The sequence below is a fragment of the Perissodus microlepis genome, chromosome 19 (assembly GCF_051167445.1).
Source record: "Perissodus microlepis isolate ML-2025 ecotype Zambia chromosome 19, ASM5116744v1, whole genome shotgun sequence".
Taxonomy (NCBI): Eukaryota; Metazoa; Chordata; class Actinopteri; order Cichliformes; family Cichlidae; genus Perissodus; species Perissodus microlepis.
This window is the reverse complement of record NC_140479.1, coordinates 6,875,115-6,900,146: the sequence shown is the minus strand read 5'-3', so window position 1 is coordinate 6,900,146 and position 25,032 is coordinate 6,875,115. Positions and strand designations below refer to the sequence as shown.

Here is a 25,032-nt window from a genome sequence, read left to right as displayed (position 1 = left end):
TAGACGTGCTTCATTTAACCCTGTCAAGGCAGGCGTTGCAGATTTGCAACAAGTAAAAGCTAACAACCTGATTACCCCACATACATATTTTATGAGTTTTTTTTACTCAGAAGTACCACTGCAGGTATTCTTTTGTACATTAGCAACAAAAACTTAATTTGAGCCTGAGAGGGTTAATAAATCTTTAAGTCACATTTGAAAGATTTTTTGATATAATGGTGCCCTCTGCTGGATGATCTGCACACTCTTACCGTTTCCACACAGTTGTTTTTAAAGTTTTTGACATTATTTTCATTGTTTTTCGGCTTGTTTTGTTTTGGGAACCATAAAATAAAATTGTTCGAGCTCCTTGTCTGGTCTTACCAACAACTCTACAAGTAAAACCAAACATACAGTTAGTAATGATCCAGGAGATATGTTAAAAATCTACACAACACAATGGATTTCAATGTTCCACGAAAGAATGTGTAAATCTACACAGAGTATAGTAATCCTGTTCAGCTGGATATGAGGAGGTCAGGGATGAATGTGTTGTGTAGTCTCAATAATGTTAAAGCAATAGTGTGATCACAAAACTGATAACTGGGAGGTTTAAATATATATTTTCTCATCTAAATGTCCACTGAGCTGTGAGCCAGCTGTGATCATAATTCATCATCATCATATATGGAAAAAATGAAGTTCCTGAAGTCTCTAAACAAGAAAAGAAAGACACAGATTCTGAGTTTGTCTCATTCAGAGAAGGCCTTCCTTTCTATGATGAACCATCACTTTAGTGTGATCTTTATTAGTTTCAGACCAAAATACATTTCAAAAGGTGTGTGTGTGTGTGTGTGTGTGTGTGTGTGTGTGTGTGTGTGTGTGAGTGTGTGTGAGTTTTTAACAATATATAGTATTTAAAGGAACACACTCCACTTTTTTTGGAAATAGGCTCATTCTCCATCTCCCTCAGAGTTAACAATGCAGCGTCTTCTTTCTAAATCTGTAGGTTAATAGGACTTTGGAGCGGGATCTTAAGGGATGGGGCGTGGCCAGGATTTTTGCTCGAGGCGCCATATCAGCAGGCCAAACAAATGCTTGCTGTGTGTGGACACACAGACACGCATACACGTTTACACACACAAACCATCATATAGAAGAGAGATTTCTGAATAGGGATTTTGTTTCTGTTTTTGTTAAAGAGACATGAAAGACCTCAACTTAAGGTTAAGTGTATAAACTTGAAACATCTTTATGATGCAACCGAAAGAATCATGAATCTGAAAAGCTACATGATTTTTCTGGATTTTATTTTTGTCGACTTATGAAGTTTTATATATTGTTTTGTATATTTTTGAAATTTCTTAAGGAGAAGATTGCTGATTGGTCCTAACCAATTACTGTATAAAAGATGAACGACACAACAGCACTTCCTCCCATTGTGCAAAAATGAAGCCAAAATATCCCGCTTGTGGGAGCTGCCATGTTCCACTTTTGGAGCCAGAGTCTGCTCAGTAGTAACTCGTGGTGGAGCGTCTCTGCCCACACACCCACTGGACGTGACCGTGAACACGCCCCCTTACACTTTTTACATAGCCCGGCTGCTCTGTCTCTCATTCTGCAGGGTATGGGTAAAATTTATCATACAAAACATGCACTCTGTGCAATATGGATTAACGTTACTGCTGAAGATGTGAGGACATCTGATCTCTGAAAAAACAACTGTTAATGAAGCTGGAAAAACACACCCACGTCTTGATCCTTAAAAAAGCATATTAATATATAGTAAAAGCCAATCAGAAGTAAGTAGAAGTAAAAGGCTTCAGCCTACTAATATTAGTCAATAAAATGCATTCTCTGTGTCAAAAGTGATGAGTTAAGGTGCCCATGGAGGCAAAGGTGCCACCGGGCATTTGGCTCCGGGGTAGACCCAAGTCAGGCTGGAGAGATTATATCTCTTGGCTGGCCTGGAAACGCCTTGGTGTTCATATTCATATTAATATTCTTATTCTTCTATGACAAAAAAGTACAAGTGTTCATTTAAAGAAATAAACAGAGCAGTAAGAGATGTTTTTTCTTTTTTTTCTTTCTTTCTTTCTTTTCCTTAGCCGAAGGCCGTATCGTTTGTTTTCTGACCTGGGAGTTGGATAGTCCTGGCTCAGGGACTTTTTTGGACGCCCTGTGTCACTACTGCTTCTGGCCTCTTGTTGTCTTTTGGTGTGTTTTCAGAGGTTTCACTCAAGGTCATATTGTTCATTTTCTTAACTAGGAGTCGGATAGTGCTTGGTGTCCAACTTTTTTGGCTGCTCTGTGTCACTGGTGCTTGTCCTGGCCTCTTGTTGTATTTCAGTGTGATTTCAGAGCTTTTGGTATCGCTCGAGGTCGTAACATCCATTTTCTCAACTTGGTCTTGGATAGACCTTGACAAAGAACTTTTTTGGCTGCTCTGTGTCACTGGTGCTTGTCCTGGCCTCTTGTTGTATTTTGGAGTGTTATCAGAGGCTTTGGTATCACTCGAGGTCGTAACGTCCATTTTCTCAACTAGATGTTGAATAGTCCTTGGCGCATAACTTTTTTGGCTGCTCTGTGTCACTGGTGCTTGTCCTGGCCTCTTGTTGTCTTTTGGTGTGTTTTGAGAGTTTTTGGTATCACTCAAGTTCATATTGTTCTTTTTCTGAACTTGGAGTTGGATAGTCCTTGAAGAAGAACTTTTTTGGATGCTCCGAGTCACTGCTGTTTCTTTTTTCTCAGTGTCTACTCTCATCCTCTTTCTCTCTGGAGAGTAGCTCTCAGAGTTGTTTTTGCTGCCTTTGGAAATCTGACTGTATTGTCTTTTCAACACAGTTTTTTTTATTTATCTACAGCGCGCCTTTAGCGACATGTCAACAGATCTTAAGCAAGGCGATTGGATGGTTTTTACTGCAATGCATCTTGGGAGTCGTAGTAAATGTATCTTTCAACTCACGGTCCTGCAGCGAATTTTTCGACTCGACACGAGGCAGATCCTAGCTAAGTAAGTTGTGATAAACTGTGGGTAATTTGCATGTTAAACTGATATTAAACTTGAAATGTTTTCACAGAGCAGTCTGTGTACCAAGAGAACTACTTCTGCAAAAGATTATTTAATTTTTTTTTGGTGATGTATTCTCATGTGTAAGACACTTGCTTGGCCACCCAGCTAATGTTAGTACTGCTCTATTTTAGCAATGTATCTTTTCTGTAATCAATTCAGTTTTTTTAACCCTATTCACGTAATTAACTCAATATTAACGACTTTAATCTCGTAATTGATTTTTTTTTCTAAATATGGTGTAATACTGCCTCGTAATATAAGTTATTTCTTTGGTCATAAATTATTTTTGTAATCATTTAACCAAAACAGACCTGAAATAATCCCTACATGTTCCATTTTCATTTGCAGAAATGACAAAGCCAAAAACCAAACCATGCCCTTCCTGTCAGGCTCCAAACACCTGCAACAGGAAGACATGCAGTGGATGCCTGGGCAGCCTGAACGTAAAGGAGGGATTGGAAAAAAAAACAAGAACAGTTTAAAAACAGTAACTGGGCTGCCTCTGTTAAAAACAACAGAAATGCGAGCAGGGTGGTTAATTCAGCCCAGTTGTCAGTAAGTTTAAAAGTTCTGATCTAATAAGTGGTTGGTCTGCTAGACAATTCTTTATTAATCACAGTTGTCAATGTTTTCTTGTATATCATGAAGTAAGAAACTAACAAGACATGTATATACACATAAAATATTAATTTATAAAAGAGCATAAATAAAAAAGTTATTCACATCAGAATAACATCATCACACTAAAGACATCAAACTAGAAAAAACTTGTTAAAAACTATTTTTATTTAAGCTACTTCTGATTTTTAATTTAATCGGCTATTAACTGAGAGACAAAACATTTCAAGATGGATTTTATCATACATTTACAGGTTTGGTCACCATAAATACTTTTTAACTATCGACAACAATAAAACAACAAAGATGTGAAACTTAAAGGTTTGTTATACATCAATTTGCTTACATGAAAGACTGGCTGCATGTTTTTCTTTGTTGTTCTTGCAGGTTTCAAAACTACATGCCCTGGGCTACCAGCCAATTCTGTTTCTTGGACAGTTTGACCGTAAGGGCCGTATAGTAGGGGACGTGATCACTCAGATCGAACCAGCGGAAGGTGCTGCACGTGACATCCTCATGAAGATGAGGAAGCTTTATGAACACCTTCTGAGAAGTAAGATATGCTTTGTCCATTATCTGTAACCAGGTGTCCTTATCAGGTAGCCTATCCTAGCTGTCTTTGGGTGATACTCATGGTACACCCTAGATAAGAAGGCAGATCACCACGGGGTACACAGAGACAAACAAGATGGTGAGGATGAGGATAGTTAACAGTCACCAGCTATTCTATTCTATTCTACTCTACTCTATTCTGTTCTGTTCTGTTCTATTCTATTCTATTCTATTATTCAGCCAAGGTTCAGACCAGTAACCTTCTTGCTGTGAGGTGACAGCTGCCCTACATGTCCTGTTGCTAACGTAAAATAGTGTTATATATGCCTTATTACCTCCCCATGTGGCGTTCACATCACCAAAGCTAGCCATACTGAACCTCTGGTGTTACCCACCTGAACAATTTTGTATGTGTGTGTGTGTATAGTATGGTCTTTCACACTCATGTATATACAAATGTAATTTTAAAAATCTACACGAAAACCAGACCTGATAATTCTCTTCGAGACTTTCTAGTATAACAAATGTTATAATGTTACCAATATGAACACCAAGATTCTTAAATAACTTATATACTTCTTAAGAGGTTACCTGATTACCTCCCTGAGGTAGTTAGCATCACCATTGTACAAAACTCCTAAGTCACAGTACTAGCTTGAAGTGTCAAATGTTATGCACTACAAAGTCAGGAAAGTAGTGTCATCAGAGGAAAAAAGTCATTAGCTATCTGGATTTATAGTCACACTCATTAATTTATTAATGTACAATGTAGAAAAGCACTACAGATGTCACACTACCCTAGAGGGCACTTGTACTGAATGATTTGGGTCAGTGAGTGTGTGAGATGACATATTTGACGCCAATATTTACAAGTTGTAACTTTAGTAAAAACTTAACTGAAAACATGCAAATCACTACTTATTATGTATTTGTGTGTACTGTACATTTTTTCAACCCATTTTAATGAATATTTAATATTTAAAATTTTGCAGAATTACAAGCTTCACCTCCTGCTAAAAGTTCTACACCAGCAGCTGGACCATCCTCTGCTGACAGTGTCGATGCTGGACCAGTCCCAGACCCAGAGGCTCTAAACGAGGAATTTATTCTTCATTTAGAGCCTGTACCAACATCTTCCCTCTGTCAGCCTCCTGCATCCTCCTCTTCATCTCTGCTTCCTCCTGCATCCTCCTCTTCATCTCTGCTTCCTCCTGCATCCTCCTCTCCATCTCTGCTTCCTCCTGCATCCTCCTCTCCATCTCTGCTTCCTCCTGCATCCTCCTCTCCATCTCTGCTTCCTCCTGCATCCTCCTCTCCATCTCTGCTTCCTCCTGCATCCTCCTCTCCATCTCTGCTTCCTCCTGCATCCTCCTCTTCATCTCTGCTTCCTCCTGCATCCTCCTCTTCGTCTGTGCTTCCTCCTGCATCTTTCTCTCTGTCTCTGCTTCCTCCTGCATCCTCCTCTCCATCTCTGCTTCCTCCTGCATCCTCCTCTTCATCGCTGCTTCCTCCTGCATCTTCCTCTCTGTCTCTGCTTCCTCTTGCATCCTCCTCTTCATCTCTGCTTCCTCCTGCATCCTCCTCTTCATCTCTGCTTCCTCCTGCATCTTCCTCTCTGTCTCTGCTTCCTCCTGCATCTTCCTCTCTGTCTCTGCTTCCTCCTGCATCTTCCTCTCTGTCTCTGCTTCCTCCTGCATCTTCCTCTCTGTCTCTGCTTCCTCCTGCATCCTCCTCTCCATCTCCACATCCTGCATCTCCCTCAATTTCTACGGTGTACACCTCGGATGTCCCAAACAAAAAAAGGACAAAGAAAGGTTAGATGTTATGGTACTGTAAATGTACGAAACACATGACAGGTTCGTTAAGTTTGTTAAGATTTCTTTTTCTTAATTTTTGCATTTTCTCCAGTTTTACAGACCTCATGTAAATATTTCATTTGTTATTTTTCAGAATGCCGAAAACACCGTACACAGAAGATTTTCAAATATGAAGAGATAGTAGACAGGAGAGTTGTAAATGTAAGTAATTTAGCCTGCTGTTGTGCAGATTTGTTTGCGTCTTTGGACTTCCCGGATTTGAACTGTGCCTGACTGACTATCCATAAGCTTTTGTATTTGATGAATCTACACTAATTCAGCCACTGAGTCTGTATTTCGCTCCAAATAGGACATTAAATAAGAACATACCACCTGATACGACCTGGTCGTGCTGCCTTCCTGATGTTTACGTTCTTTAAAGTCCTCCTGACATCATGCTCAGAAGGAGTGATTGATGTGGAGGTGCTCCTTCCCATTCAGTAACATCTGCTTCAGTTAGTTTTGCTTGTGAGCCACAATGTAAGCAGTGTTGCTTTACTGACATGCACTCGATGCTGGCAGTACAAGCATTGTAGTGGTTCTTATGTTTTTGTAAACTAATTGTATAATATATTGAGCCATTCAATAGTACACAAATGTTTATAAGCTCCTTTTTGTATGCAACTTGCATGTCTTTCTGAATTAATTGTTTGTTTATATCATGTTTTTCAGGAAAAAGAAGAAGTTAAAGTCAAGTGGAAGCCCTGCTCAACATGGTATGTAGTAACAACTTTGTTGGATGGGAACAGACATTCATGTTGTTGATAAATAGTTATCACCTCAATTTGAATTCATGTATTTGGACTAAAGTAAATTGGGAGCTTTTAGCTATCGAGCTCCTCTTCTGTGAGGAGCTTGATAGCTGTCCACCTCCAAAGTCCATTATGAGTTTTGGAGGTGGACATGGTCAACACTTTTAAGAGTAGGCATAAGACTTTACTTCTTTATAGAGCTTATAGTTAGGGCTGGTTCAGCTCAGCCCTTAGTTATGCTGTAATAGGACCAGACTGCTGGGGGTTAGTGTCCCCCCCCCCCTCTCTGTCTGTCTCTTTCAGGGTTATGCAGGCTCAGTATTGGTTGAAGATGCAGTCACGTCTCCTTTTACTGAAAACTCTCCCCCTCTCCCTCACCATCTGTAAACATACATGTCTCAGTAATGCAGTTCATGCATGTTACTAACTAAACTTCTTCCCTGGAGTTTCTGTGCTCTCTCATCCAGCAGGTTCCGATGGATCGTGGCTGCTGCTGTGGTCCTGCTTGACATCTACTACATATATTATTACTCTCTGACTTGATTTATATTACAATGAAGGTGTATAAAGTATGACATGAATATAGAAGATATTTCATCCTAAAAAATTGTCATATGTCACAACCTAAATTATCCTATTTTGTGTGTGGTTGTCGTTGTTGTTTGTTATGTTTTTCTCCTGACAGTGGCAAAGTGTGGGATGACACATGGGAACCTGCGCAGTTTTACACACAGTAAACCAGGCACCACATGTCGCAGAGATCGCACAGTTCAGTTTGTAGTTCAGCATAAAAGTTCAAAATAAAATATTTACTATACATTTCAACCAGTGTCAGTCTCTGTTTCACTCTCTAATTGTGGCTTAAGTACCTAACACATTCATGAATCTGATCGATCAATAATATCTTCCCTGCACTCGATATCTCATAGTTTTACATATCAGCCAACATTATTGTCTACATCCTCATAAATATAGAAGTGACTTGCTTATAACATATTACAAGTTAAAGTAATACTGCACTGCACGTATAGTAAGTAACACCTACTGTGTATGGGAGCCTAAAGCAAAGTTAACTGCACCAGTACCAGCTTCAGAACATATTGTATATTATATGTTTCTACCTTTTTGTAATATGTCATGTTTAGATGCAGTGACAATTGCACATTTGGAGTTGTGGTCATATGTGGTTTTTATATACAGGGTATTAGAAAAAAATTGACATTTTTTGCTATTTTTCTTGTTTGTTTGCACATTATTATTGTGTACATATTACATATGTAACATTATTGTTAATATTATTATTAGATATCAAAGATACAATTTGATTCAGGGTTTTCCTGTCATAATTTCAATACAAATGCAATTACACACGTAAACAATAGGATCAAAATAAACTTTTAAAAAGTCTGTTGATCAAATGCTGATTTTCAAAACATTCTAGAGGAAAACAGAGATAAAATAATCTGAACAGTAACAGTGATCTTGGATGATGATGGAGGCTTCAATGGATTATTCTGTTTCAATCAATAGGTTCGTATCTATGACAATAATTTGATAAGTTTAACAGGTTGGTTTAGGCCTGGCAATACTGGAAATATTCACAAACTTTAATTTTTGAAGAATGTTTATCTTTTTTGGGGTGAAGCTATCTGGCAAAATGACACAGCCCTTTAACCTCATCTGTATGTCTATCATGTGGCTATGATACTGGATTTTGGTTTGATGCATATGCAGGTTACAGCTGGGGAATGGCAGTATGTTGTGGATTGATTTGGCATGTTCAACCACTGTTACACCAAACTCTCACTTATAACATGATAAAGGCCTCTTACTCAGTGTCATGGATTTTCTGTAGTTTTGGGGACACAGGGCCAAAGTCTGAGGCAATAAGTCAGATCAAAGAAGGCAATGTTTCTAAAATGGGAGTTTACTTATGTCATTATATATATCCAGGAATATGTGCCTGAGGATAGTTGTCATGAATTCAATATTAAATCAAAGTATTCCTTAATTACCACAGCTGACACGAGTTCTCCATAGCTGCCTGCTGTCTCAGGATCTGTCTCCAAAAAGGACCAGGGAGCGCTAACATGTTATGTTCTAAACTGATGAAGAAAATGCACATTAAACATAACATAAACTTACTGAGTGAAGTAATGTCAAGAGGATTCCTTTAGCTCCTATTGGGTTGGTTCCTTGATCAATGCAATACAGAATCATTAATCTGGTTTTATGTAATGTCCTTAAAACATGTCAAAATGAGGCTCACTAGTCTGTGTGGCCTCCATATGCCTGTATGACCTCCCTACAACACCTGGGCATGCTCCTGATGAAGTGGCAGATGCTCTCCTGATGGCTCTCCTCCCAGACTCCAGGACTAAAGCATCTGCCCACTCCTGGACATTTTGTGGTGCAGTTGGTGGATGGAGCGAGACATGATGTCCCAGATGTCCTCAATTGTATTCAGGTCTGGGGAATGGGCGGGCCAGTCCACAGCATCAATGCCTTCATCTTGCAGGAACTGCTGACACACTCCAGCCACATGAGGTCTAGGATTGTCATGCATTAGGAGGAACCCGGGGCCAACCGCACCAGCATATGGTCTCACAAGGGGTCTGAGGATCTCATCTCAGTACCTAATGGCAGTCAGGCTACCTCTGCCGAACACATGGAGGGCTGTGCAGCTCCCCAAAGAAATGCCACCCCACACCAAAACTGACCCACTGCCAAACTCATGCTGGAGGATGTTGCAGGCAGCAGAAGGTTCTCCACGGCGTCTCCAGACTCTGTCACAAGTGCTCAGTGTGAACCTGCCTTCATCTGTGAGGAGCAAAGTTGCCAATCTTTGTGTTCTCTGGCAAATGCCAAACATCCGGCATGGTGTTGGGCTGTAAGCACAACCCCCACCTGTGGACGTCGGGCCCTCATAACACCCTCATGGAGTCCGTTTCTGACCGTTTGAGCAGACGTGCACATTTGTGGCCTGCTGGAGGTCATTTTGCACAGCTCTGGCCTTTCTTTCCTACCCCACAGTTCCTTCCCTTACCATTCGTTTCCTACTCTTTTACTTCTTCTTTGATGACGGTTGCCTTTCTAGATAAGCAATTTCATTTGCTCTGGGGCGAGTCAATGGCTCGGGTGCATTCTGGGACTGTCAGTTCACCAGTGTGCTGGCATGCTTCTTAACAAACACACCACTACAGCAAACATCTCAATTGTACTTGTTGATTTCTTCGACAAAACACTGAACAAAAAAATTTACTTGTGAGTGTGCTGCCTGGTGCTTTTAAATTTTGTGATAATTTGAGCAGCCCAGAAAGCATCCCATAAATTAAATTATGTTATCGTATCTGAACATGTACACTAGTCATTAAATTAGATGGGAAAGAATGATTCAGGGTAAACAACTGCACCAAGGAAATTCCATTTTTCTTGTCAAAATGTAAAATGTCTGTTGAAAAATCACATTAAACAGAGATGTGATTAACTTTTTATTTTACCAAACATTTTTTAAATACACATGGTGAGAAAATTAAGTACACATTAAGATAAAGTAAAGTAAATAGTATTACGACAACACCAAGAGAAAAATAAAATAAATATCCACCCATCCATATATGTACACACACACACACACACACACACACACACACGTATGTGTACATGATTTGTGTGTCTCTGGATGTATTTCACAAACTCAGCAACTTCCTCATCTTTTTCAATGAAGACACCTTCAAAGTTCCCCTGCTCTGAAGTGCTGAACGAACACAGTGACAGTTGTTTGAAAAGAAACATTAAAATACATTTTTCTACAAATCCATATTTGACTTATGTACACGATGCATAACGTACCTTGCATTAGACTGAAAGTGATAAAACTTGCGGTTTCCATCAACTGAGACGGCAAGCATGTCTGGAGTGCAGGCAGGGCAGCTAAAGCATGGCTCCTTGCACATCCTGTCCACCTCAAACTTTACAGCACTCCACTCCAAGAAACTTTTACTGAAGGTATCAGCTGATATTCGGCCAGTCTTTTACATAGAGGACATACAACAGAATATTCAAGGACAGTCATCATAAACATTGATTTGCACAATTTCCTTAAACTTGGCAAATTTAGAAACTCACCCTTCCAAAATGGGCTGTTTGTTCATCCAGCATTTTGAGAAATGCCTTAAGTGACATCCCTGGTGCAGCCTTCTTAATGTCATAGAAAGACTGAAAGACATCCATTGAAAACAGGGTGCAGAAATTTAAGGTGCCAGGCCAATATCCACTACCCAGGATGTCCTTAACTGAGGGGGACCACATTAGGCCACAGCTGGTGCAGCTCACCACTGGCAGTGCAAGGTTATAACAGCCTTTAGAAAGGATAAGGATAAATTCAGTCATGGCTCAAAGCATTCATTTTTTTCATGTTATTTTCAAATCGGTCTGGTAAATCCAAATGACCTTTGACAGGTGCCCACATATACTGCGGGCCGAGGGTAATTCAAACCAAGATAGCAATGCACAATTTGCAATAAAACCTCCAAACACATCTATTGTGTATGTAGTGTGTGACAAAAGGGCAACTTACCATTTATGGTTACAAGAGCCACAATTGCGCCGGGTGAAACCTCAACGTTACCTGCTGGGCAGTCACACACATGGTCTGGCCTTTGCACAGGCAACAGCCGAACTAACATTAAAACACACAATATATATAAAAAGAATTGGAAATTAACTGACACACAATAAATATACAATAACAGCACCCACTCATACTCGTACATAGCAAGAAATGCATAAGACTTAAAAACCGTACCTAAACTCTGATGAAGGCTGCAAAAACCCTCCTGTTACTGCCTCTCTGTTGTGCAGGACAAAGCGTGTGTGAACTGCAATATCACAGTCAGCACAAAGGAATGGAAGAGGCGGGCAGTCCAGACACCTCACAACTACTTGTTTGCCACACTGACACACACGGTGTGACTGTGGATCCAGAGTAGCTAACATATTGTCTATAAGACAAGGCCTGGCCTCTTTCCACTTTTGCGAGGACACCATATTTCTGATCGCCCAGTGAGTAGCAGCTGACTCAGACGACGTCTCACAAGTCATGGCTGCGTCCTCTTCTCCATCCTCCAACAACTGAAGGAGCTCCTGACGAAGCACCTCAGTTCCACACACTAACAGAAAAAAAATAAAGAAAGGAAGAAACTCTTCCACAAAGTGAAAAACACTCTAGGCAGTATGTTTCTTAGGACTGCACAAAAGCCCTGCCTAACTCAACTATAACAACAAATATAAAAGTAAACAGAAATCACAATATATACAAGAAGGTAAAGTACCTTTTGTTGGGTTGACACTGGCAACATAACTAGGTTCTTCACGTGGACATTGATGCTGATCTCTGGACACTGGGGGGGAAAAAAGAGATTGAAGAATTACTTACTGAAATTCTTTGGTGAAAACAAGTTGCGAGATAAAATCAATGGTTGTGTGAACACTGACCACGTGGCATGCAACTAGTACTTCGACTGGTTGATGGTCTTTGAGGAATAAAATCTCCCTGTCTGTCACGTGTTTTCCAGCGCACTGGTCTTGGCTGAGGTTCACTCTGTGCATCATTCTACGCAATTAACAAGGAACAATGGGAACACCTAAAATACAGTCCATGATTAAAGCAAAGATTATCAAACATCTTAAGTTAACCAACTTAATTTGACATAAACTTATATATACACACATATATAAAAATTTATAAAAAAAATTCAAATAATATAACGTTTACTCCGTACAAAATATCAGACAAGCGTGTTCCCTCTTTAACAACTGTTTCCACTAAAAATGTTACCTGCATATCTTGAAGGAGTTCGTCAGCAGCCTGAAGCTCTTCCTCCAGCTCGGGATCCTCTGAATCACTCATTTTCAAGCTAAAGAGGAAAGATTTTTGCAGAACTCAGTGACATAAACACATAACTAACGCAATTCAAATGATTTTCAGTCTTGGCGCTCCGGTTAACGTTAGCAATTAACGTTAGCATCATCAGTTTGTAAAGAGCTAGCAGAACTCTTAGCGCAAAAACTGCTTTACGCACCATGTGAGGGTATTTTGCAACAAACAAGTCCTTAAACGTTTGTAATACATTTAATCCATCATCGTTGGATTAAATGGCTAATGCTGCAGTAGCCACGTGTAGTCATTACCTAGCAAGCATGCTGACGGTAGCTGTAGCCATTTCTAAATGCATTACACCATTTCAAGATCAGTCACCTGTTTGTTTGAAGCTTTTATGAAAAACAAACTTTGAAACACACATCAAGGTATTACTTTAAATATATGTATTTTTTACATACCTGCATTAGAATCAATTCCGCCTCATTTTCTTATTCTTATAAATGGGTCTCTCCGTTCTCCCATCATCCTTTGCTTACACAGGTTGCGTCTGATTGGTTGGAGCCGAGAGCATCCAAAACTAACAGGAGTGGTGGATGAATCTATAAATGTGTTTTACGTGTGAAATGAAAATAATAAACCTAACAAAGGATTATGTACGTTAAATCTGCGCACTTTCAGATCGTGAATCAGTTTGGAAAACACTGTGTGATGGCCACAACATGAAGCGATTTTATTGTTGAATTATCAGTGATACTTTCATGTGTTTTTGTTGAGAAATGTTAACGATGTCATTAAAAGAAAGCATTAAATTAGGGAGAAAAACCCGTTCGCGGAGAGGGTCCCCGGTTCTCCAGTTAGATTGTGCTTCACGGCGTCATGTTTCGCCGTGACGGGGTTATTATTGGAGTAAATGGATGGCTGGAGCCTCTGCTCGAAGCGTCTCTGATCGCTGCGAGCGGGTTCATATTGGAATGAATTGACAACCCACAGCGTCGCATAAAAACGTGGAAGGGTACCTTAGGCGTCAGCATGAGAAGTTAAGGGACGTGACAAATTGTCATTATTTTATGCGTCGGGAGTGAGAACGGGTTGCATTTGTTGCCATCCAGGTACAACAAATGCAGGTCCACAGGTGATGTTGAGCGACAAGACCTAGTTCCTTTTACTCATTCCAAAGATGTTGTGGTCAGGCCTCTGTACATGCTAGCCAGGTTGTTTTGTCAAGAGCTGCTTCGGGCTCCGGAATAAACCTTTTAAATCAAATAACAGAGTCAGTAGACCTGATTGAGGGAGGAAGGCTGTTCCACAGTTTGGTTGCAACAACCTCAAAAGTACAATCACCTCTGGTTTAATAATTAAAGTGAGGGACAGTAAGAAGACCCTGGTTAGGGGATCCGAAAGGTTGGCTGCAGTGATCAGGTTTCAGAAGCTCTGCTGTATAAGCAGTGTCCTGTCCATGCAGAGAATTATGCTAGTAAAATGGTAAATGGCCTGCATTTGTATAGCGCTTTTCTAGTCCTTAAGGACCCCAAAGCGCTTTACACTACATTCAGTCATTCACCCATTCACACACTGGCGATAGCAAGCTACATTGTAGCCACAGCTGCCCTGGGGTGCACTGACAGAGGCGAGGCTGCCGGACACAGGCGCCACCGGGCCCTCTGACCACCACCAGTAGTAACAGAATTTCGCAATATTCCTGAGGTCAAGGAAACAAGTTTGGGTGAGCTTTGAGATGTGAGTTTCAAAATTCAGGTGTTGGTCAAAAATTATACCAAGGTTTTTAGTTTTAGAAGTCATTTGTGAAGGGGCCGATGTACTGACTTATCTCCTTAGAGAAACTGCCTGGGCCAAGTACTAGAACCTCAGGTTTACTGAAATTGCGATGAAGTAAATTTGACTACATCCAATTAGTAATGGCAGAGAAGCAGTCACTGCAGCAGGAAAGGCTGTTAAGGTTGTTGAGTTTGACATAAACGTAAACTGTGTCATCTGCATAGCAATGGTATGAAAATCTATTAAAAAGATTACGTCGATCGCTCAGGGGTGACACATATAAAGGAAACTGGTGCAAGGACTGAGATTTAGGTTGCAGATGAGGACATACGCTGATCCATAGAAATTCTGGTCAAGGTCAGATGGCCCAGGAGGTGAGTGGCTGTTAAGGCGTCTGGAAAGGGATTTCAGGGGGAAAGTGTACATGTAAAGGAAGCTCTTAAAACATGCGGTTATCCTAATTGGGCTTTCACAGGTCAGCAAAGATGCACAGAAAAGAAGATCAGACACCAACTAGGGAGGCTCTGAAAGACAAACGAAACAACATTGTTGTAGCTGGTGTATCGGAAAAACTCCGGAGAGTCTTCTCCAAGCACGACATCCCAGTGTACTTCAGGCCCAGCAACACACTCAGACAAAAACTGGTTCCTCCCAAAGACAAAACTCCTAAACACAAACTTAACAATGTAGTGTATGCTGTAGAGTGTAGCGAGGAATACCCAGACCGCTACACTGGAGAGACCAAACAGCCACTTCATAAACGCATGGCACAACATAGAAGAGCCACCTCAACGGGACAAGACTCGGCTGTCCATCTGCATCTAAAGGACAAAGGTCACTCTTTGGAGGATGCCAATGTTCACATTTTGGACAGAGAAGACTAATGGTTTGAAAGAAGAGTGAAAGAAGCCATCTATGTCCACTGTGGCTTCTGTTCTGGACATGATTTCCTTGGCTGACTGTGAACTACACTGCCTCATGGCTTACGACACCAACTGTCTGCCATCTATAATCCAGTTCTGAGATCCCTTCCCAGACGCCTTAACGCCCACTCACATCCTGGGCCATCTGACCTCAGGAAATCACATGCTAGGGTGGGGCCAGGTTTCACAATGAGCTCACCCGAAACCTTGGCTAATTGTGACCCACACCCGTCTTCACACCTTGGCTCATGTGATTAGTTAGAGGCTCATTGAGGGGGGGGACCACCACACTCCCACAGGGCTTAAATCTGGGACTCTCCACCATTTGACCCCAGAACTGAAGAAGCTTCTCCAATGAGAGGTGAAACGTCTTCAAGCAACTTAAAGAAGTCCAGATGCTCCTTCTTTCCAAGCTCCTTAGACTAAGTAAAGCTGCTATTTGTATTTAGTAGTGTAACATTAACATTTATTAGTGATTATATTCATCACAGTTTCCTGAATCCTGATTTGATGCCTTCAAATAATATTTTTAACCTGGTCAATAATCTATGTGTTAAAAAAATATTTAATGTATGTAAAGTGGCACATTTTTGCAAATCTAGAATATTTCCAGGATGTAATTGCTAACTTAACCATGCACTGTAAAATGAAACCACGTAAATGCCAATATTCATTTATATGTGACACTTTGGACTTACATTTTTTTGATGGCTGGACAACCAGTATATTAACAACTAAATGTACCTCATTAATGCATGGATTGTTACCCCTGACCTTACTATAAAAACTCCAAATGACTGTTAAAAAGCCCTATTATCAGATTTCATATTTACAATCATGCAGTCATGAAAGAACAAACCAAAGTGGCTAAAATCTGCACAGGATTTTTTCTCGGTAAAATGTTTAATAAAATGTTCTCTGCGGTGGTCATTATAGTGGACAAAAAAACAACAATAATTTTTTGGGCACTGAGTTCATAACAAAAAGCACTGCTGATGTTTGTCTGTGGAAAGGGGAGAAAACCTGCAGTCTGTTATTCAAACTACATTAAAATGTTTGCTTTTCTTTTTTAGAACCCCGTATGTCAAAGTTTGATAAAAGATTAAAGAGAATGAGCGAATCTTTTCTATGGAGATGGAAAAGGGAAGTGGATACACTCCCTTCTAAAGACTCGAAGGAGGAAAAAGGTGGGAAGTACAAATATTTTTTATTTTTTATTTGTTGAACTCCATTTTAATATAGTTGAAAGTTTCATTATAATTATTTTTCTTATTTTCTTATTATTAATTATTATGTGCATATAGTACACGTGCAGCATTCATTTCACTCATTAGTAAGATTTGTTTAAATGTTTAGTAATAAATATCAAACATTTTTTGATCAGTTTATTTTGTTTTCCAACAAAACTTATTCAGGAACATTGGACATGTATTCAAATCGTTATAAAGGTCAGAGGTCCAAAGTTGCAGTAGGAAACATGTTATAAATAAAAGTGTTTTTCACAGTAAAATTGTGGAACAAAAAAAAAAAAATGGCTATAAACGCTTCTTCTGACCTGTTTCATCTTTAGGGGTGAAAACTTGAGAAAGTATCAAAGCAGTTTAACAGAGCCTGGGCGATTCGTCTATTAAATAGTACTGATAATTAAAAACAATTTTTCTTTGTTTGTGTTCACCAGTGAAACCTACATTTTAGGAATACCTTGAAATCCAAGCCTTTTGTGAAGCCACTCAGCAACTGATAGACAGGGAGAAACATCTGTTTTGGGAGACAGCTGAGGCTAACAAGGAAGCAGTAGAAAAGCTTGCGGCAGAGCTCGCTCCTGTTTCCCTTATTACTCCTCTGAATATCTAAGCCCTGTGTTTTTCTTTGCCCTTTGTCACATCGTACCTCCTCATGTGTGTAAATCTCCATGTGTTTCTAGTTTCAGTGTAGCTCCTCATTTGTAGTTTGTTGGTGTAAGTTTTCTTTTCCCAGTGTTTTTGTTACTATTTTCCATTTTTCTAAATTTTGGTGTTTTTTGTGAGTTTACACTTTTAACAATTTCCCCAGCAATAAAACTGCCACCTTTAGTTCATCCTTCATGTTTGAGTTCTGCACTTGGGTCCACCTCCTTCATGCCTGCCACAGCTACACATGACAATAATGGGCAAAAAGACAACATTTTTTTTGGCACTGAGTTCACAACAAAAAGCACTGCTGATGCTTGTCTGTGGAAAGTGGAGAAAACAAAAGACCAGAACTCATGTCTGCAGTCTGTTATTCAAACTTCATTAAACTGTGTGCTTTTTTCTTTCAGATCCCAATAATATTGTTAGGAGAGAGTTTTCTTTTAGACGGAAAGGACACGAGGATAGACGCTCCTCGGTGGAAGGTGGGAAGTACAAATATTTTTTTATTTGTTGAATCCCATGTTAATATCCTTGGCATAAGTTTAATTACAATTTTTTTCATGATATTTAATTATGTGTTTATAGTACATGTGCAGCATTCATTTCACTGTTTAGGAAGATTTGTTTAGATGTTTAGTGATAAATATCAAGAGAACCCCAGAGAGCCTGGGTGATTGAACTATAAAATAGTACTGGTAATCTAAAAGAAATTCAAAGATTTGTCTTTCTTTTTGTCCACCAGTGAAACCTACGTTTGAGGAATACCTTGAAATGCAAGCCTTTTGTGAGGCCACTCAGCAACTGATAGACAGGGAGAAACATCTGTTTTGGGAGACAGCTGAGGCTGAGGCTAACAAGGAAGCGGTAGAAAAGCTTGCTGCAGACCATAAAGCCCTTGAAGAGCGTGTATGGCAGATTCTGCAGCAGAGTCTTTCTCTCAGCAGTGAGGAAGAGGTGTCTGCTTTGACATCTGCAGTGAAGGCCATCAACTTTGAGGAAGAGCAGGACCAGCTGTGGAGACAAAGATACCAGACTCCACCAGCCTGGAGGCCCAAGAAGTGGAAGGAGTGCCATGACAAAGTGCTTCATGAATTAGTGAAAGGGCGTATGGATAACCAATCGAGCCCCACTGGTGACCAGATGAACCAGTCCTCGATCCAGGCAGACATCCAGTCCATGGGCAAGCAGCTGAAGGAAGACATGCAGTGGGTGGTGGAGGTTGTGAAGAACTGCTACCCACCAGAGATGGACATCTGTAACTTTTATGCAAGACAGTACCATCAAACTTTCAGCGCAAGACTCAAAAAGATTGCAGACTTTGTTCTGGATGACAAGGACTGCAGCTTCCTCCTGCGATGGGTGAAGGAGTTTTATCCAGGGTAAGCCACCAGTTCAATTATTGTTTGAAGTAGCATCTTTCTGTGCCTAAACATGAGGATGTCTGTCAGTGTGAGGTCCTTCACTGATCCTTGAAGAATAAATACCTGAACAATTACAGATAGATAGTGAATAATAATACAAATGTAACGGCTAATTTCTTGTTTTCTTAATGTGCTAAATAAAATGACATTTTTGTAGACTAAACACAGCTTGGGGTGTTTATAGAAACTCATGTGTTATCTGCTCTGTGTACCAGAATCCTTGAAAAACCTGAGCTGGCCAGTAATATCAATACTGAAGCGCTGGGAAACCTGCTTCCTGACGAGTTACTGAAACCTCTGGAGGAGCAGTACCTCAGCAAACAACAGGTAACACAGTGTATCTAAGGCGTGTATCCAGTTAATCAGTATGGTCATTGCAGGGCTTAAAGTGAGATGTGTAAATGCAGCATCAAAGAGTTGCTGGTTTTGACAGATATTTTTTTATACATAATATTGTAGATGTAATTATTACTGTCAGTAATTAAATCTTTACATGTGAAAGCAGTTTAAAACTGGCAGCTGTGTGTTGTTGTGTGTTTAGCGCGACCTGATGATTTATATTGGCCGAGTATTGGATGAAGCAAAGAAAGAGTGGGGTCAAGGAAAGGAGCCGACAAGAGATGATGGTTGCTACGTCAGTCCTTTGGCCTATGATGTCATCCAGGTAGAGTTGCCATAGAGTTGCTACAACTTGATATAAAAGAGGCTGAAATTGATGCTTTTATAAAAAGGTGTTAATATAAAGTGAAAGGTGTCACTTGTGGTGGCCAACTTCAAAGATTCTTATAGTGAGTCATGCGTTTGTTGACTTGTAATTGTTGACTGTACTGACCTGTTTCACTGCATCATGTTGAGGAGTGTTTATTGCAAATCATTTGCTTGTTGACAGGTACGGCACCCACTCCACCTGCTTTCCTGCTGGTCTCCAGCTCACACACCTCTCATCTTAGGTCTCTGGCTTCATTATTTACAAAGAGAGAAACCTCATTAGTTAAATCCCTGACACCTCAAGGGGGGTCCTTCCATCCCCCTTGAGCTCACTGTTTCACTCCTCCCCTGCAGTTGAGCCAGGGACCTCACCACCGCCACATTGACCATTGGGAGAGGCTTTGAATACATTGCTATATCAGAACTGTGCAATAAAATTGTTGTGGTGAAGTAATGACATAGCATTGTTTTGATTATAGGAGAACAAAATGTGCAAAATGACATTTACTCTGTTATCCACTTTAGAACTTTCCAAAGAAGTGCTGACAAATATTTTCCAGCCTGCTGCACATATTAACCAAACTGAAAAAGACTTCTAGAAACTTTGAGAAAAAGATTTACAAACAAGGAAGACAATTATTTTTGTTTGGGTCATTTACAGAAGCTCATTTACTGTCAGATCAGAGTCACAGTTTCAAACCCTCCCATGATTCTGTAGTTTAATCACTTGGGTTAGTCACTGACATTGTAAAGCACTGGGTTTGGTTCCTGGTGTTTAACTGGATCTGAAAATGATGGAAGTGCATTGCTGTGTAAAGTGCTTTGGGAACTTAAAACTGCCACTGATTTGCCAATCCATTTGTCTTCAGTTTATCAACGGCATCGTGACATCAGCGCACAAAATTTTAGGAGACCGACACAAGGCCCAGAAAATAACATCCAACCTGACAGACTTCATGCAGAGGTAACAAGGCTTTACAAGGCTGTCTTTTAAATATTGTCATTTGAAAATACATTTTAGTTTATGTTTGGTAATAACAAGATAATAGAAGTGAAAAATGTTCTCAACCTTCTGCAGATATCAAAAATTTCATGAAGACGTCATTAAGCAGAACAAACGGCACAGCAAAGCTTTCATAAAGGCAAACCTCAGCTGTGTCGAACAGTTCAGGTACGTTTCTGATCCAGTTAGATGGAAATTCAGATTTTTTTTTTTACTTCATCATAACAGGCGAATACGTCACTGTGAGCTAATGTGCCTTGTGTGGTCTGTCTAAAGGGACTTCCTTGTGAAGCACGATCTGTTCCCAGAGGATGTGCAGGAAAACTGTTTGCAGGTCCTGACTGAGATGAAACAGTCTGCCCACACTTATTTATTAACTCCTGTGCACAAGATCCTTAAAGTAAGTTCTTTAAAACTGCAGATATCAATAATCCTCAGGATTAAATCCTAATATGTTTTAATCAGAGATTTTAAAAACTTTGTTATTTGTTCCTCACACAGCCACACTACAAGAAGTTGGGAACCAGTGACTGGCTGAAGAAGAACACGTTTGAGAAGCTGCTGAATAGCACTGAAGACGAGCTTCAAGAACTTCAGGGTTCGAGTCAGTCCTCTTACCAGGTAAAAGGAGGAAAACTTTGTTTTGGATTGAATGGCCATTATTGCCTTCATTGCCAATGTTTAAGTAAAAGGATTATGATGTGCTCTGACTACTTATATACTTGGGCTAAATTCAGGAGCTGATTGGTCAGCTTCACCAGGAAGTGACAGTAGAATATGTCCAGAGGCTCCTGAAAGGAGAGGTCAAACTGAAGGACAGCAATCAGCAGCAGAAGGCTTACGAGACTGTGAAAGAAAATGCAGAGAAACTGCACGAGCTGTTTGCCAAAATGGTGAGACTTACCTTCACTGCACACTTTGAGACATGAATAAAACCCAAAAGTGATCAGATTTCTGCTGAGCTCTGGAAAACATAAGAATAAGAATCAGCTGCATTTCACATTTATTTGGTTTGGAAGTTTTGATTAAAAGTTCTATAAAGTTCAAAAAGGAAGTCAGAGGAGTTGGCTAAAATGTCAACCTCCAAGGATATAGAAGAAATGGAATGGAAAACCTGACTCATTCCTTAACCCTATCGAGGCAGGCGTTGCTGATTTGCAACAGTTAAAAACTAACAACCTGATTACTCCACATACATATTTTATGAGTTTTTTTTTACTCAGAAGTACCACTGCAGGACTTGGTTGTGCATTAGCAACAAAAAGTTTAATTTGAGCCTGAGAGGGTTAAGAACAAAGGTATTGACTCATAGAAAATGACGGACCAACAGTCAATATATAAGTTAGATGATGAGTGCCCTTGTCATAAAGATTTTTAAATTACAGATTTTTATCTGTAGCTAATAAATTAATATTTTATACAAACATTTTACATGGAGTAAAACATGGTAGAAATGAAGGAAAAACCCCCATTTAAGGACAACTGGACTGTAGTTACAAATGTATCAAAGATCTGACCATTGGTTGATGACTACATGGTGCATAAATAAAGACATTATTCATGAAACTGAAAGAACGTATCAAATACATCATCGATCTTGGGAAACCCCAGTGTAATAACTCCAGTTATGTTGATTACAGTTTGGGGAAACTTGCAGACTAAACTGACGTCACTGATTTGTCTTCACAGGGATCCAAACAAGACTGGTTAAAGGAAATCCTGACCAAGACTGCAGAAGTGCTAAAACTCCAAGATATTCCTGCCATACAGATGCAAATCGTTTCACTGGGATCTGCTTATCCCGACCTCAGGTAACTTTTGAATTGACTCAGAAATTATTTACTTTAATACAAAAACAACTGCACTTTTTATCGATAGGTGAGGAGGAATAGGAAGTAGACTAAGCCAAACATCTCAGTTGGTTTCAGATGTTTCTTCTCAGCATTCATGGAAATTAAAACATGCTGGCATGAGAGAGCATTGTGTGCAGATGAAGTCAATAATGCTGTTAGAGTGAAAAGAAAGATTTTCTTCCAAATGTGGCACCGGAAACCCAACTGTATAGACCTCTTATTTCTAACCTTAAAGGAAAAGGAGAAAGGGAATCAGGGGACATAAACACTGCTGTTGATAGCACTCACATATAGACTGTCTGTGTGACTGAAAGTACCAACACCACAGAAGTGTGTGATTTTGTGGGGAGTTATTTGGTAAAACTAGTGGAAACCTGGAATTCATGTACATCTAGGCACATATCAGTGTCACCAATACGAGTTCCAGTTACTGTTGTATTTAAAACAGAAATTGACACATTTTCCACCTTCACTTTTTTCAGTAGTTTAAATAGGTGTGGTGATGTGTTACTGACAGCTATTAGGAAGAATATGCGTCAGAGGCAGGAAACTGGTTACACACAGAAAAAGACGTAACATGGCAATTAGAAACTAGTCAGGATGGGATCAGTGTCATCCATCCATCCATCCATCCATCCAACCATCCATCTTCTTCCGCCTATCCTGGGCCGGGTCGCAGGGACGGCAGCCTAAGCAAAGCACAGACCTCCCTCTTCCCAGCCACTTCCTCCAGCTTGTCCGGGGGAACACCAAGGCGTTCCCAGGCCAACCGAGAGATATAATCTCTCCAGCGTGTCCTGGGGACCTGTCTGGAACACCTCACCCAGGAGACGCCCAGCAGACATCCTTATCAGATGCCTGAACCACCTCAACTGGCTCCTTTCAATATGGAGGAGCAGCGGCCGAACCTCTCACCCTATCTGTAAGGGAGAGGCCAGCCACCCTTCGGAGGAAGTTCATGCCCACCACTTGTATCCGTGGTCTCGTTCTTTCAGTCACTACCCACAACTCGGGACCATAGGTGAAGGTGGGAATGTAGATCAACCGTTAAATTGAGAGCTTCCCTTTTACACTCAGCTCTCTCTGCACCGCGACAGACCAGTGCAGCGTCTGCATCAATGCAGCCGCAGAACTAATCCATCTGTTGATCTCCCACTCCCTTCTCCCATCCCAGTATCTCAAGACCTCGAGATACTTAAACTCTTCCACTTGGGGCAGGAACTTGTACCTGACGTGGAGTGGACACGCCCCCCTTTTCTGGCTGACCTCAGATTTGGAAGTGCTGATTCTCATTCCCACTGCTTTGCACTCGGCTGCGAACTGTTCCAGTGACAGGGCATTACCTGATAAAGCCAACAGAACCACATCATCTGCGAAAAGCAGAGATGAGATTTTGAGACTACCCAGGTGAAATCCTTCCGCCACTTGGCTATGCTTAGAAATTCTGTCCATAAAAATTATGAACAGAATCATTGACAAAGGGCAGCCCTGGCAGAGCCCATCACCCACCAACAACTAGTCTGATTTATTGCCAGCTATGTGGACCAAGCTCTTGCCACGGTTGTATAAGGATCGAATGGCCCGTAGCAATGGGCCAAACACCCTATACTCCTGGAGTACCTCCCACAGGACACTCCGAGGGACACGGTCGAAGGCCTTCTCCAAGTCCACAAAATACATGTAGACTGGTTGGGCAAATTCCCATTCACACTTAAGTATCATTAAGAGGATAAAGAGCTGGTCCTGTATTCCTTGATCAGGACGGAAACCGCATTGTTCCTCCTGTATCTGATGTTTAACGAATGGACGGACCCTCCTTTCCAGCACCCTACCATTGACTTTCCCAGGGAGGCTGAGGAGTGTGATCCCCCTATAGTTGGAACACACCCTCCGGTCCCCTTTCTTAAAGATGGGAACCACCATCCCAGTATGCCAATCCAGAGGTACCGCCATTCCTCCCAATCACGTTCCTCCAGGTCTCATTTTCATTGCCCACATGAGCATTGAAGTCTCCCAGTAGGACAACAGAGTCCCCAGGCAATCATCATAAACATAATCATGAAATACATGATACACTTTTTTTTAACCCTTTCTTCTTTGTGTCACCAACAGTGAAAAACATGTCTCGGCTCTGCTCAAACTCAAAGCAAACCTCTCCAAAGCCGACAAGAAAACTATCAAAACCACAGTGCTGGACATACTGAAAGAAAGCCATACTAATGCTGAAACCCGGACGTTTTTCTCGAAGTTGAAGTGATGAGCCCTTCATTTGCTTTTCAGAATATCACTGACTGAGAGTTGGGTTGCAGAGTGTATTATATTGTGTGATAGATAAGATGGAGTGAATGCTAGTGTTTTTAGTCTGTCTGTAAAGATGTACAAAGTGACTGCCATGGACATTTCTCCACGTATTTTTTCTTGTTGTCTGTTAGTGTTTTTCAAACTTTTTGTTGACTTGAGCAACAGTGAGTATCAGCCTAAGTGTTTCTTTCTATTTAATTAATTATTATTTTGAAAGATCATGACTTATGTGGAAACACTTCCTCCTTGGACCTCAGACACTGTTATTCCATTTTCTACAGTGAAACTTTCTCCTAAATTCTTGTCTTAGAGGTGCAGGCTTCTCTCTTAAAACATCGTCAACATGTGCTCTGCTTCACTTGGAGGTAAACATAGTTTTGTACACAGAGAAATGGGGGGTGAGGAAATGTGCATGTTGGTTCCGAATGCTTTTGATTTACT

General features: G+C 40.5%; 2 protein-coding genes and 1 long non-coding RNA gene across 4 annotated transcripts; 2 read left to right on the top strand and 1 right to left on the bottom strand.

Moving 5' to 3' along the window:
- Positions 1–3,518: 3,518 nt before the first annotated feature.
- LOC146365270 (uncharacterized) lies at positions 3,519–7,567 on the top strand. The gene is made up of 7 exons (XM_084913930.1): positions 3,519–3,607; positions 4,058–4,223; positions 5,215–5,538; positions 5,779–6,036; positions 6,173–6,240; positions 6,751–6,794; positions 7,516–7,567. The coding sequence occupies exons 2-7, from the start codon at positions 4,187–4,189 to the stop codon at positions 7,565–7,567; spliced, it is 783 nt and encodes a 260-aa protein (XP_084770056.1). The 5' UTR covers positions 3,519–3,607; positions 4,058–4,186.
- Positions 7,568–11,634: 4,067 nt separating this feature from the next.
- On the bottom strand, positions 11,635–13,188 carry LOC146365269 (uncharacterized). 2 transcript variants are annotated; one of them, XR_014798671.1, is made up of 4 exons: positions 12,914–12,945; positions 12,670–12,748; positions 12,327–12,444; positions 11,635–12,232 (listed from the first exon to the last, which is right to left on the bottom strand). It is a non-coding gene; the product is annotated as an uncharacterized LOC146365269 (long non-coding RNA). The 2 variants fall into 2 exon arrangements; XR_014798670.1 differs by lacking the exon at positions 12,914–12,945 and adding an exon at positions 13,173–13,188 and having other exon boundaries at positions 11,636–12,232.
- Positions 13,189–16,839: 3,651 nt separating this feature from the next.
- On the top strand, positions 16,840–24,547 carry LOC146365268 (tumor necrosis factor alpha-induced protein 2-like). Its single transcript, XM_084915513.1, has 12 exons — positions 16,840–16,861; positions 17,713–17,787; positions 18,048–18,684; positions 18,942–19,053; positions 19,268–19,390; positions 20,304–20,398; positions 20,513–20,605; positions 20,714–20,837; positions 20,939–21,058; positions 21,175–21,330; positions 22,127–22,248; positions 24,403–24,547. Exons 1-12 carry the CDS (start codon positions 16,840–16,842, stop codon positions 24,545–24,547), a joined length of 1,824 nt encoding a protein of 607 aa, XP_084771639.1.
- The last annotated feature ends 485 nt before the right edge of the window (positions 24,548–25,032 follow it).